Genomic DNA, 15,176 nt, shown 5'->3' with positions numbered 1-15,176 from the left:
ACCTGCTTAGGGCCCTGCTGCTAAAGAGGAGGCTGGCTGGACCTGCTTAGGGCCCTGCTGCTAAAGAGGAGGCTGGTTGGACCTGCTTAGGGCCCTGCTGCTAAAGAGGAGGCTGGTTGGACCTGCTTAGGGCCCTGCTGCTAAAGAGGAGGCTGGCTGGACCTGCTTAGGGCCCTGCTGCTAAAGAGGAGGCTGGCTGGACCGGGTTAGGACCCTGCTGCTAAAGAGGAGGCTGGTTGGACCTGCTTAGGGCCCTGCTGCTAAAGAGGAGGCTGGTTGGACCTGCTTAGGGCCCTGCTGCTAAAGAGGAGGCTGGTTGGACCTGCTTAGGGCCCTGCTGCTAAAGAGGAGGCTGGTTGGACCTGCTTAGGGCCCTGCTGCTAAAGAGGAGGCTGGCTGGACCTGCTTAGGGCCCTGCTGCTAAAGAGGAGGCTGGCTGGACCTGCTTAGGGCCCTGCTGCTAAAGAGGAGGCTGGTTGGACCTGCTTAGGGCCCTGCTTAGGGCCCTGCTGCTAAAGAGGAGGCTGGTTGGACCTGCTTAGGGCCCTGCTGCTAAAGAGGAGGCTGGTTGGACCTGCTTAGGGCCCTGCTGCTAAAGAGGAGGCTGGCTGGACCGGGTTAGGACCCTGCTGCTAAAGAGGAGGCTGGCTGGACCTGCTTAGGGCCCTGCTGCTAAAGAGGAGGCTGGTTGGACCTGCTTAGGGCCCTGCTGCTAAAGAGGAGGCTGGTTGGACCTAGCTGCTTAGGGCCCTGCTGCTAAAGAGGAGGCTGGTTGGACCTGCTTAGGGCCCTGCTGCTAAAGAGGGGGCTGGTTGGACCTAGCTGCTTAGGGCCCTGCTGCTAAAGAGGAGGCTGGTTGGACCTGCTTAGGGCCCTGCTGCTAAAGAGGGGGCTGGTTGGACCTGCTTAGGGCCCTGCTGCTAAAGAGGAGGCTGGTTGGACCTGCGTAGGGCCCTGCTGCTAAAGAGGAGGCTGGTTGGACCTGCTTAGGGCCCTGCTGCTAAAGAGGAGGCTGGTTGGACCTGCTTAGGGCCCTGCTGCTAAAGAGGAGGCTGGCTGGACCTGCTTAGGGCCCTGCTGCTAAAGAGGAGGCTGGTTGGACCTGCTTAGGGCCCTGCTGCTAAAGAGGAGGCTGGCTGGACCTGCTTAGGGCCCTGCTGCTAAAGAGGAGGCTGGCTGGACCTGCTTAGGGCCCTGCTGCTAAAGAGGAGGCTGGCTGGACCTGCTTAGGGCCCTGCTGCTAAAGAGGAGGCTGGTTGGACCTGCTTAGGGCCCTGCTGCTAAAGAGGAGGCTGGTTGGACCTGCTTAGGGCCCTGCTGCTAAAGAGGAGGCTGGTTGGACCTGCTTAGGGCCCTGCTGCTAAAGAGGAGGCTGGCTGGACCGGGTTAGGACCCTGCTGCTAAAGAGGAGGCTGGCTGGACCTGCTTAGGGCCCTGCTGCTAAAGAGGAGGCTGGCTGGACCTGCTTAGGGCCCTGCTGCTAAAGAGGAGGCTGGTTGGACCTGCTTAGGGCCCTGCTGCTAAAGAGGAGGCTGGTTGGACCTGCTTAGGGCCCTGCTGCTAAAGAGGAGGCTGGCTGGACCGGGTTAGGACCCTGCTGCTAAAGAGGAGGCTGGCTGGACCGGGTTAGGACCCTGCTGCTAAAGAGGAGGCTGGTTGGACCTGCTTAGGGCCCTGCTGCTAAAGAGGGGGCTGGTTGGACCTAGCTGCTTAGGGCCCTGCTGCTAAAGAGGAGGCTGGTTGGACCTGCTTAGGGCCCTGCTGCTAAAGAGGAGGCTGGCTGGACCTGCTTAGGGCCCTGCTGCTAAAGAGGAGGCTGGTTGGACCTAGCTGCTTAGGGCCCTGCTGCTAAAGAGGAGGCTGGTTGGACCTGCTTAGGGCCCTGCTGCTAAAGAGGGGGCTGGTTGGACCTGCTTAGGGCCCTGCTGCTAAAGAGGAGGCTGGTTGGACCTGCTTAGGGCCCTGCTGCTAAAGAGGGGGCTGGTTGGACCTGCTTAGGGCCCTGCTGCTAAAGAGGAGGCTGGTTGGACCTGCTTAGGGCCCTGCTGCTAAAGAGGAGGCTGGCTGGACCTGCTTAGGGCCCTGCTGCTAAAGAGGGGGGTGGTTGGACCAGGGAGCTGGAATTTGAAACACACAGTGTGAAAGGCGGGTCGCTGCCTCACAGGAGGACACGCTCGGTTTGTTGCAGAAATTCAATTTCACATCTTCGCTCCCTCTCCTCTGACAAAAGAATCACAGAAGATGCTCTTCTTAGAAAAAATGTGGAATGACTATCATGGGCAGCAACGGGTAGAGGACAAAGGCAGTAGTGGCCTAATAATACAGCAGCAGAGAAAAGATAGCACTTCCTTACAGCCAGTCCATTACACTCTCTAGTCCTGCCTGACACTCTCTAGTCCTGCCTGACACTCTCTAGTCCTGCCTGACACTCTCTAGTCCTGCCTCACACTCTCTAGTCCTGCCTCACACTCTCTAGTCCTGCCTGACACTCTCTAGTCCTGCCTGACACTCTCTAGTCCTGCCTGACACTCTCTAGTCCTGCCTCACACTCTCTAGTCCTGCCTGACACTCTCTAGTCCTGCCTCACACTCTCTAGTCCTGCCTGACACTCTCTAGTCCTGCCTCACACTCTCTAGTCCTGCCTGACACTCTTTAGTCCTGCCTCACACTCTCTAGTCCTGCCTCACACTCTCTAGTCCTGCCTCACACTCTCTAGTCCTGCCTGACACTCTCTAGTCCTGCCTCACACTCTCTAGTCCTGCCTGACACTCTCTAGTCCTGCCTGACACTCTCTAGTCCTGCCTGACACTCTCTAGTCCTGCCTGACACTCTCTAGTCCTGCCTCACACTCTCTAGTCCTGCCTGACACTCTTTAGTCCTGCCTCACTCTCTAGTCCTGCCTCACACTCTCTAGTCCTGCCTCACACTCTCTAGTCCTGCCTGACACTCTCTAGTCCTGCCTCACACTCTCTAGTCCTGCCTCACACTCTCTAGTCCTGCCTGACACTCTCTAGTCCTGCCTGACACTCTCTAGTCCTGCCTCACACTCTCTAGTCCTGCCTGACACTCTCTAGTCCTGCCTGACACTCTCTAGTCCTGCCTGACACTCTCTAGTCCTGCCTCACACTCCCTAGTCCTGCCTGACACTCTCTAGTCCTGCCTCACACTCTCTAGTCCTGCCTCACACTCTCTAGTCCTGCCTGACACTCTCTAGTCCTGCCTCACACTTTCTAGTCCTGCCTCACACTCTCTAGTCCTGCCTGACACTCTCTAGTCCTGCCTGACACTCTCTCGTCCTGCCTCACACTCTCTAGTCCTGCCTCACACTCTCTATTCCTGCCTCACACTCTCTAGTCCTGCCTGACACTCTCTAGTCCTGCCTCACACTCTCTAGTCCTGCCTGACACTCTCTAGTCCTGCCTGACACTCTCTAGTCCTGCCTCACACTCTCTAGTCCTGCCTGACACTCTCTAGTCCTGCCTGACACTCTCTAGTCCTGCCTCACACTCTCTAGTCCTGCCTGACACTCTCTAGTCCTGCCTGACACTCTCTAGTCCTGCCGCACACTCTCTAGTCCTGCCTGACACTCTCTAGTCCTGCCTGACACTCTCTAGTCCTGCCTCACACTCTCTAGTCCTGCCTGACACTCTCTAGTCCTGCCTCACACTCTCTAGTCCTGCCTGCCTCACACTCTCTAGTCCTGCCTCACACTCTCTAGTCCTGCCTCACACTCTCTAGTCCTGCCTCACACTCTCTAGTCCTGCCTCACACTCTCTAGTCCTGCCTGACACTCTTTAGTCCTGCCTCACACTCTCTAGTCCTGCCTCACACTCTCTAGTCCTGCCTCACACTCTCTAGTACTGCCTCACACTCTCTAGTCCTGCCTCACACTCTCTAGTCCTGCCTCACACTCTCTAGTCCTGCCTCACACTCTCTAGTCCTGCCTGACACTCTCTAGTCCTGCCTGACACTCTCTAGTCCTGCCTCACACTCTTTAGTCCTGCCTCACACTCTCTAGTCCTGCCTCACACTCTCTAGTCCTGCCTGGCACTCTCTAGTCCTGCCTCACACTCTCTAGTACTGCCTCACACTCTCTAGTCCTGCCTCACACTCTCTAGTCCTGCCTCACACTCTCTAGTCCTGCCTCACACTCTCTAGTCCTGCCTGACACTCTCTAGTCCTGCCTGACACTCTCTAGTCCTGCCTGACACTCTCTAGTCCTGCCTCACACTCTTTAGTCCTGCCTCACACTCTCTAGTCCTGCCTCACACTCTCTAGTCCTGCCTGACACTCTCTAGTCCTGCCTCACATTCTCTAGTCCTGCCTCACATTCTCTAGTCCTGCCTGACACTCTCTAGTCCTGCCTGACACTCTCTAGTCCTGCCTCACACTCTCTAGTCCTGCCTGACACTCTCTAGTCCTGCCTCACATTCTCTAGTCCTGCCTCACATTCTCTAGTCCTGCCTGACACTCTCTAGGCCTGCCTGACACTCTCTAGTCCTGCCTCACACTCTCTAGTCCTGCCTGACACTCTCTAGTCCTGCCTGACACTCTCTAGTCCTGCCTCACACTCTCTAGTCCTGCCTGACACTCTCTAGTCCTGCCGGACACTCTCTAGTCCTGCCTGACACTCTCTAGTCCTGCCTCACACTCTCTAGTCCTGCCTCACACTCTCTAGTCCTGCCTGACACTGTCTAGTCCTGCCTGACACTCTCTAGTCCTGCCTGACACTCTCTAGTCCTGCCTGACACTCTCTAGTCCTGCCTGACACTCTCTAGTCCTGCCTGACACTCTCTAGCCCTGCCTCACACTCTCTAGTCCTGCCTGACACTCTCTAGTCCTGCCTGACACTCTCTAGTCCTGCCTCACACTCTCTAGTCCTGCCTCACACTCTCTAGTCCTGCCTGACACTCTCTAGTCCTGCCTGACACTCTCTAGTCCTGCCTCACACTCTCTAGTCCTGCCTCACACTCTCTAGTCCTGCCTGACACTCTCTAGTCCTGCCTCACACTCTCTAGTCCTGCCTCACACTCTCTAGTCCTGCCTGACACTCTCTAGTCCTGCCTCACACTCTCTAGTCCTGCCTCACACTCTCTAGTCCTGCCTGACACTCTCTAGTCCTGCCTGACACTCTCTAGTCCTGCCTCACACTCTCTAGTCCTGCCTCACACTCTCTAGTCCTGCCTGACACTCTCTAGTCCTGCCTGACACTCTCTAGTCCTGCCTGACACTCTCTAGTCCTGCCTGACACTCTCTAGTCCTGCCTCACACTCTCTAGTCCTGCCTCACACTCTCTAGTCCTGCCTCACACTCTCTAGTCCTGCCTGACACTCTCTAGTCCTGCCTCACACTCTCTAGTCCTGCCTCACACTCTCTAGTCCTGCCTGACACTCTCTAGTCCTGCCTCACACTCTCTAGTCCTGCCTCACACTCTCTAGTCCTGCCTGACACTCTCTAGTCCTGCCTCACACTCTCTAGTCCTGCCTGACACTCTCTAGTCCTGCCTCACACTCTCTAGTCCTGCCTGACACTCTCTAGTCCTGCCTCACACTCGGACACTGACCTGTACCTCACTGTGCGAGCTCTGCTAATCCCTGTTCACCATGTCCTTCCCAGCACTGTTGGGCAAAGTCTAATGGAGCATGCCGGCACAGCACATCTCATTTGAGTTCCATTTGGTTTAGGGCAACAATGGCCTCCTCGCTTTACATAACGGTGACAGAGGTGACACATCATGCACCATCCACCTACAGTAGAGGCTCTACCACACAGGGGCAGACACCTGGGCACTCGGCAACAGATGAGATGCATCCCATAATGAGCGCGTGTGAGGGGCATAAGATTAATGATGCCAGGGCTCCCTGTGAGGCTCAGGGTCATTAGGCACACCCTCGCTAAACTCCAGCAATTAGCACAGACAGAGAGAGCCTCCATTACCAAAGGGCACCAGGGAGGACTCGCATCACTTCCTGGATCCCTCCGTATGAGCTACTGCTTCATCCAGAATGAACCATGGAAAGGAGTGGCGATCCGTAGATTCGTTTTGTAGCGTGCAGTTTTGTACGACACTATCACTGTAATGTGATTTGTTTTTGTTTTGAAATGTAGCAGCATCAAAATGAGAAAATGTCATAACACTACAGGTCTGACATCAGAACTTTACAAGGCTCTATACTGGTGGATAATACGGAGTAATATCTCTGCCCTACTGTAGGTTGTGCGGTGGTTTACCTCCCACAACTGGCAGCATTTAGTGTGGTGTATTTTATAGACTGGGCACCGGGGTCCAATAGACAAAGGTCAAGCTATTTCATTAAAATAGTCTTTTCCTCCTCCACAGGCCAGAGGGCGCTCTGCCAAGGAGGATGCGAGCTGTACAACACCACTGGATGAGTTTAATACCTTTGACATATTCAGGGCAGATGCATGCATTAGTGACTAATGCATGCATCTGTACACTACATCTCTGTTTCACAACTACATTACAACTCCAGTCCACAAAGAACTGCTAAACTGATCACAACTCCAGCCAACTGAGCCGAGTAATTGTTGTTTTCCAAACACAAAACAGCCAATGTTTCAGATACAAAGAAACAGTCTAAGTGGAAAATCAACCAACATAATGGAGCATTTATCATAATTAAAAAAAGAAACACTTTCTCGAGGGACTGCACAGATATTCCAGAATGAGAATGCATGGCAGTGGTAAATCAGTTCATGTTACATCCATATTACATGAGAGCTGCACATGTCTTGACTTTGCAGGAGACCTAGGATAACGGGGAGGGCAGGAGTGCTATTATAAATGGTTGCTATCTGTGGTCCCATCTCAAAACTATAGGAGCCAACAGGCTTAGACTGGGGAGGCGGGCGGGCGCTGCTTTAAAATGAGTTATGGGGGTTGAGATTGGGAGGCGATTGTTACGTGTCGTTCCCTGTAGACTGAGGAGATGGCTTCATCTCTATACTATTTACTCGCCATAATGCCAAGGACTCTCAGAGGGTAAGGTGGTGTGTGTGTGTGTGTGTGTGTGTGTGTGTGTGTGTGTGTGTGTACTGGAGGTGTGGGCTGAAGGAGGACGAGAAGAACATATCTGTGCGTGTTAGAGCAGGGAATGGTGCAGATGGTGAGCTCGCCATTCAAACAGCTGCCTGTGATGGTGATACTGTGGAGAAGCAGCGAGCGAGTCAGTGCACGCAGCGGTGAGAGGACGCCCGGGGGGGAACGCTCAGTGCAGTGGTTCAGTAACATGATATCTACTCTGTCTGACCTCCCTGCCCCCACAGAGCACTGACCTGGACACACACACACACACACGCGCACGCACACACACGCGCGCACGCACACACGCACGCAAGCACACACACACACACACACACACACACACACACACACACACACACACACACACACTTAAATATAATGCATAAATCCCTCACCTGAAAGGCCGCTGGCTTCAGCCGATAGAAAGCTGCTCCAGGACAGCAGGAAGAAGAGTGATGTCTCCAGCAGGGGGCGCTCACACAGCCCAGTGAATTTGGTGAGGTGGGAGGTGGGTTAAAGTTTGATAACAGTATGTAATGCTGGCAACACACAGGACATGTTGTGGCTGACCACTGTGCAGGCACACACGCATGCGCGCATGCACACACGCACACACACACTCACACTCACAAATATGGACACATGGAAATATGGATACATTAAATATTCATTTATTTTACATAACTTTATGCATTTATAAAACCTATTTTTTAGCTATGACCAGTCATGGTGCAGCTCTATAAGTCACTCAGTTGGTTGGCTGGTTGGTCGGTCCACAAAATCAATGTCAATGGAGTGGATGACATCACAATGGAGTGGATGACATCACAATGGAGTGGATGACATCACAATGGAGTGGATGATATCACAATGGGGTGGATGATGTCACACTCTGACTGACACCGCCTATCTGGTCGCAGCTATTGTGAATCTGCACTTGTTTAAACAATGACAGAAAATCGGAAGGCTGTCTGTGTCATTTTAACACTGTAATAATAGATTATGACAGAATTTGTATGACCCTGCCTGTCAAAATGACAGACGAGAAAGTCTAACGCAACCTCTGATGCAGAAAAACACTGCTAAGCAGCTGTGCTGCTCACTAAGCCACGGGGAGTAACCTACTGGTTCTTGGATAGGCTACACAGTACATAAAGTGCAGAGACTGTACTGCATCCTCTTTGGAGAAAGCACCGTTGTAAACCATCAGACCACCTTTAAAAAACATTAGTAAAGCAATATATTAGAAGCATAAAACATAAATCACTGATGATGTCATAGTCATACTCGAGCGATTGTGATGTAAGTGGTGGTGTCACCAGTGATGATGAGGTTATCAGTGATGTCACTCGAGCAATTGTGATGTCATCAGTGATGTCATCAGTGACTAGTGAGGAATGTCATCAGAGATGTCATCAGTGAGTGAAGACATGCAGGCCATTCAAGACATTATGATCAACTAAAGTTTGCACAGGGAGGTGTTATTAGGCTTGGGAATCAATCCCAGAATGCAATGCAAATCAATCCCAGAATAGAATGCAATGCAAGATTGCGCATTGCATGTTGGGATTGTTTTCCACCATATTGCTTGATTTTCAACCGTAACTCATTCATAATATTGGCTACACGAGGACGCTACCAGCTGGTATTTTGCCCTGTGTTCAAACTCCACCCCCTCTCCACCGTGAGACCCATTATTGCAGCCTTTCACACAACTTGTCTGCCCCACCCGCCAATAAAAGGAAGCAAACGCAAATAAATTACTCGAACGCAAAGAAAACACCAGAGCAGACACTGTGTTACAGCAGGTAAAATGGCGACAGTGGGTGGCTCTCAGAAAATGGACATCACATTCCCAAGCCTAATTAGACTGTCTTGTTTTATATCAACTAGAAGTTTTGCATGATGCCACACACAATGACTGGTCATGATGTCACACACACTGACTGGTCATGATGTCGCACACAATGACTGGTCATGATGTCACACACACTGACTGGTCATGATGTCACACACAATGACTGGTCATGATGTCACACACAATGACTGGTCATGATGTCACACACACTGACTGGTCATGATGTCACACACAATGACTGGTCATGATGTCGCACACAATGACTGGTCATGATGTCACACACACTGACTGGTCATGATGTCACACACAATGACTGGTCATGATGTCACACACAATGACTGGTCATGATGTCACACACAATGACTGGTCATGATGTCACACACACTGACTGGTCATGATGTCGCACACAATGACTGGTCATGATGTCACACACACTGACTGGTCATGATGTCACACACACTGACTGGTCATGATGTCACACACAATGACTGGTCATGATGTCACACACACTGACTGGTCATGATGTCACACACACTGACTGGTCATGATGTCGCACACAATGACTGGTCATGATGTCACACACACTGACTGGTCATGATGTCACACACACTGACTGGTCATGATGTCACACACACTGACTGGTCATGATGTCACACACACTGACTGGTCATGATGTCACACACACTGGTCAAATAAGAAATTCCGTCAAGGCGTTCCTGAGATATCACATTAATGAGCATGAAATGGGTGGTCGTGAGGTCACAGTGAGCTTGAACTTTGACCTTTGACCACCAAAATCTAATCCGTTCATCCGTGAGTCCAAGTGGATGTTTGAGCCCAATTTGAAGAACTTCCCTCAAGGCGTTTCTGAGATATCGAGTTAACAAGAATCGGACGGACCTACGTACTGTACTATACGTACGTACGGACGGACGGATGGACAACGTGAAAACATAATGCCTCTGGCCATGGCTATCGCTGGGCAGAGAGGCATAATCAAAGTGCTATATGGCCAGGTCTTGCTCGAAAAAGAGATCATTGATCTCAAGTGACTACCTGGTCAAATAAAGGTCAAATAAATACATAAAAATGACTCACATGTGGCTTTGACATACCTCTGAATATAAATATATGAGATATTGTGTACCGTCATTCAGCCTAAAAATACAGAGATATGATTTTTGGTCCATATCGCCCAGCCTTATTTGTAAAGGTCCTGCAGAGAAAGTGAAGATGACTAAGTGTTGGTAACTTTACACTTTTCAGGATTTCTCACTGACAGTTGGTTTCTCTGCATTCCCTTCAAAGGCTTTGGAGCTCTTTAATCTTAGCACTTCTTTCTTTTTCTCCAGACCAAGAAAAAGACCAACCCCCCTGCTGGCTTACAGTGCAATGACACCGCTGTAGACAGCTTCCCACTTCATGTTTGCTTTCATCTTTTAACAAGGACATGTTTCTGGTTAAAAGATAACTATGCAAGGCTTGAATAACTGTATATCAAACCAAACTTTCTTTATGAAAACTACAGTTTGGAGAGATGAATCAAAAGAGCAGGTTATTCCCATGGTTAGCATCAGCAAAATCGAATAAATGTTCATGTTCTGTCATGCGGAGATTATTCATTCTAAATAAGAGCTGCGCTCTCTATCCCAAACCTCTCATGACACACCCTCATTTTTCACCCTAAAGTCTAATTAGTAGAAGATCAGAGACAAACAACGGCGCAAGTCGAAACTTCATCAGAGGCCACCGCCTTGATTGATGACCTCTCTGCAGACGGCAGCCAGTAATGTCGCAGGAGCACTTTAGGCTTAGCCAAGTAGCTTGTGTTGATAAAGGTGGTACAGTAGGGCTTTGTTAGAGAAGCAATTAGCGAGCGGAGGAAGTGGATAGATTGCAGCAGATGCTGAGGTGATAATTGGGTTTGGGGTGCAGGGACAGAAGTGGGAGGGGATGAAAGGATATGAGGGCTGTGATGACTGTGAATATGCAGCCCAAGAGGAGGGAGCCGGCGAAAACAGCAACAAAATAACCAACAGACAGGAAGAAGGCTGGGGTGTCGAACGTGTGTCCTCCACCCATATGGCTGTAGGTGGTGATGGCACTGGGAGACAAATTGACATGATACAATGAGCAAAACACAATGCAGATTCTGCACAGGAAAACACAGACTAACTATATGTTTTTGCAGACACTGCAGCTCCTGTTCTGGAACCACGGGCCAATCACAACAGAAATACAAATGCCTGTTATGGATATTGAAACATTAGGGCATCAATATGCTTTATGGCTCTGAAACAAGTGCAGTCATCAGAAATACGGCCTGCTAAGTTCCATATTGAAAGCAGTCCAGAGCAGTGGGTATAAATTCACATGCTTATTATGCTGAGCTAAGCCTCTAAGTGCAATTTATTGGAGTCCTTCCTAAGAATACATGGCCTTCTTCAGAAGTTGATTCCCTCCCCGTGCCGGTGAAAAAGAAAATCCATTGTGAATGATTTGCCTGAGAGCAGTTAGTGGGAAACAGGGGAAATACTATTGTTGTACACAGAGAGAAACATCGTGCTATTCACACCACTATAAATATTTACTTTGTGGGGGGAGGGAGACTTCCACATGGAAGTCATTGAGTGCAGAAGAGGCCTCACAGGGAGAGAGAGAGGGAGAGAGGGAGAGAGAGAGAGAGAGAGGGAGAGAGAGAGAGGGAGAGAGGGAGAGCGGGAGAGAGAGAGAGAGAGAGAGAGAGAGGGAGAGAGAGAGAGGGAGAGAGAGACGGGGAGAGAGGGAGAGGGAGGGAGAGAGAGAGAGAGGTAGAGAGAGGGAGAGAGAGAGAGAGAGAGAGAGAGGGAGGGAGGGAGGGAGGGAGGGAGGGAAGGAATGACAGCTCTTCATCCCCCGACCCTCCCCCACCCCCATGTTCTCGCTTCGGACTTTTACTCCCTCAACTGAATGTTAAACTTATGAGTCAGCAAAAGCAGTGTGAAAGTGGTGCTTGTGTTTTCCCTTCATTGGCTGTGACAGAGAGTCTGGTCGGCAGGAGGAACCTGACACAAATCAACGACATGACGCCTGCTTTGTGCCCACATCCTCCTGAGTTCAAACAATCTCCTATCAAACTATTGCCCAATGACCTCATAGCATTCCTCCACTTTTCTCGCTGTCGAGTTGAGATGAGCTATTATACGCCACAACATGGCTTCATCTCCATAGCAAGAGGGGAGGAGAATCAATCAAAAGCTGTCGCTAATGAGCTCAGCATGCTGAAAAAGGGGAAAATCTATTATCCCCTACTCGAAAATAACAAATAATCCAGTTGCGCGAGCACATCTAACTTGGCCACTAGTCACTGGGCGAGCGTGACCTTTTAGAGATGGGTCTTCAGGCATCGGTTAACTCCCCAGTCAACACTCTCAAGATGTCGCCACAGGACCTGCTTGAATGGAAGCCGGGTCGTGGGGCTGCTGGAGCAGGCGGTGTAGTGCCTGGGAAAGGGCACATTAGCGTAAGGCTGAGCCGCTCCGGGAGCTTGTTAAGATGCCAGTGCCAGGGCCCCGCGTGGCTCAGGGCCCCGCGTGGCTCGCTAATAAGGGCCTGCTTTGTGCGGAGGGCCAGGGCGACCGGCGGGCGAGCGAGCCAGTCAAGTGACAGGGGATGGCAGGGAGGCCGGTCACGCCACCCCGGGAACAAACCCAGCACTATCTCTCTGTTGGTCTGGGGGGGGGGGGGCGGATGTGTGGCATCCGCGTCCCTCTCAATGTTCAGAGAGCCACAGCTTGAACACCACAACCCAGCAATCTGCAACGCGCGTCTCCTCTTCTCAGCATCTGCCCGCCTGTCTGCTCCCATTTGTGAAATCCAAGAAAGAGACGTCGGCGTGTGCGCGGGTACATGTGATGTGTCAGTCTGCGCCAGTACAATATGCATGTGTGGACGCATATCTTATCCCTTCCATCTCCCTCCTACCTCCATTTGTTTATCTGCCTGCCTGTCTGTGAATGTGTGCCTGTGTGAGTTCTCTTCTCGCCCCTCTCCACTCCTCATCCTGCCATAATACCATCTGTTAGCGCATCTATTTGGACGGCTTTGTTCACTGGCATGGCGTAAATAGAGTAGACAATGACTGCAATGTGCGTGCGCGGGACAAACACGCAGAGCCGCGTGCGTCGTTGGAGAGAGAGGGGAAATGAATCAAGTGAATGAAATGCACCGACAAGGAAAACGCTGCGGCGTGGCTATATTGCGCTGAGCTGGATTTGATGGCGTATTCTGTCTGAATTTGACAGCAGCTGTGCCAGTTAGTTGGCTGGAAGTGTGTCTGTGCTCTGCCAGTGAGTCTCTCCACTGTGTACCTTAATGAGATGCTGACAGTGCCAGGGGCCCCTCGCTTCCACGGCCCACTGCATAGCATGCCCGTCGTCACACCCTGTCCTTAAGCTGGCAGCATCCACCCTCACACAGCCCCGCCTCCCATAACCCCGCTGGACATGACTGAGACAGCCCCGCCCATTAACCCCTTGAAACACATCCCACTCACTGTGTCAGCACGATGGCCACGGCGTCGTTCAGCACGCTCTCACCAAACAGCAGGACGTACAGGTCCGGCTCCACGCGCAGCTCCGAGAACAGGCCGAGCACCGACACTTGAAAGCAAAACACAACAAAGAGTTCATGCTAATATGCGGCTGAAGGGGTCTGTAAGGGATATACGCTAGCTTCAAGCAGCTCCTCTGCTAATCGCATACAGTAGCAGCGGTGGTGAAGAGTAACACGTCTGCTGCTATAGACAGGAGGAACCAAGGGGATTGATGTTAGAGTGAAGATACAATGAACACTGACTGAATGTGTCAGCATACTGGCAGCACAGGAACGAGGGGTTTGACACGAGAAACAGCCAGAGTTACTTAACACTGCCAGGCAAAGACACATTCAGGTTCACATTTACATTTGAAACCGCAACAATATGGGGTACCAGAACTGCCGTAACGATAAATATTAGGTACAGGTATTTGCGCAATATCACAAACTTAAATCCATTATTTTGAAACCAAGTCAACAAACACTTTCTTAATGACATCACAGGGGCTTAAAATAATACACACTTAACTTCCTGCTCTAAGTGCTGCTTTGAGAAATGCACATAATGAACAAACCATTGTGGAATCACACTTAAGAAAACACTCTTTACATCTGAGAGCGATCGAAACAAGGCCCTCATTACATTAAGTGGACTGCAACATGCTAAAGTCAGCAGGACTACAAATGACAGATGTAGGCTACATTAGTGTGTGTGGTTGTTTTGTGCGCTACATTACATTGTTACATTTGCCACTTCCCATCTTTTTAAATTAGATTAATAGTCATCACAACTATGACAACCTGTAATTTATTTGTTTCTGGCAATTAATGAAGCCGTTATGAAGGCAAGTAAATTGATCAACTGAACTGCATTAGAAAGTTTATTGGAATATATTTTACACTGGGTGCTGAGTTATAGGCTGTTGTTATCACTTGCAGTACTTCTTGTGAAAGCTGCAGGTCTTTGTGTGCATATTAATGTGCACGCGAGTGTGCATGTTAGCTGGGGGCAATGCTGCAGTGTTCACTATAGGGAGAGCACAGCTAGAATGCTGGGAACCCAACCTTCAGAGGATGATGAGAACCTTCAGATGATGCTAGTGGTTTGCAGTGTTCACTAGGGAGAGCACAGCTAGAATGCTGGGAACCTTCAGAGGATGCTAGTGGGTTGCAGTGTTCACTAGGGAGAGCACAGCTAGAATGCTGGGAACCTTCAGATGATGCTAGTGGGCTGCAGTGTTCACTAGGGAGAGCACAGCTAGAATGCTGGGAACCTTCAGAGGATGCTAGTGGGTTGCAGTGTTCACTAGGGAGAGCACAGCTAGAATGATGGGAACCTTCAGAGGATGCTAGTGGGTTGCAGTGTTCACTAGGGAGAGCACAGCTAGATTGCTGGGAACCTTCAGAGGATGCTAGTGGTTTGCAGTGTTCACTAGGGAAAGCACAGCTAGAATGCTGGGTGTTAGGATGACGTCATCATTCCTACTTTGACGTCGTCATTCCTACTATGATGTCATCGATCACTGATGATGTCATGATTCATAAGTGTCTTTCATGCCTTTCGCTGGTGATGTCATAACACAGGTGATGTCATATTCAGATCTATAAGGGCCTGTTCCTGCAGGTCCTGGCTAGTGATTCATAATCTAAACTAGGATCACATCAACCTCTGCAACCTCTGCAACCTGCAACCCCTGC

The 15,176-nt window shown here is 50.7% G+C and overlaps 1 protein-coding gene across 1 annotated transcript in view; it reads right to left on the bottom strand.

Moving 5' to 3' along the window:
• LOC310800786 (sodium/hydrogen exchanger 9-like) overlaps positions 1–15,176 on the bottom strand; it is a gene marked incomplete at both ends in the record, with an annotated part of 134,028 nt that overhangs the window by 80,229 nt on the left and 38,623 nt on the right. The window contains 3 exons of the mRNA XM_083663346.1: positions 7,441–7,546; positions 10,869–11,007; positions 13,438–13,543. Of these exons, the coding sequence (XP_083519472.1) occupies positions 7,441–7,546; positions 10,869–11,007; positions 13,438–13,543 (351 nt within the window). The remainder of the gene's footprint in view (positions 1–7,440; positions 7,547–10,868; positions 11,008–13,437; positions 13,544–15,176) is intronic.

This window comes from Poromitra crassiceps, assembly GCF_964638095.1.
Source record: "Poromitra crassiceps genome assembly, chromosome: 2".
Classification (NCBI taxonomy): Eukaryota; Metazoa; Chordata; class Actinopteri; order Beryciformes; family Melamphaidae; genus Poromitra; species Poromitra crassiceps.
This window is presented reverse-complemented; position numbering and strand designations above follow the sequence as displayed.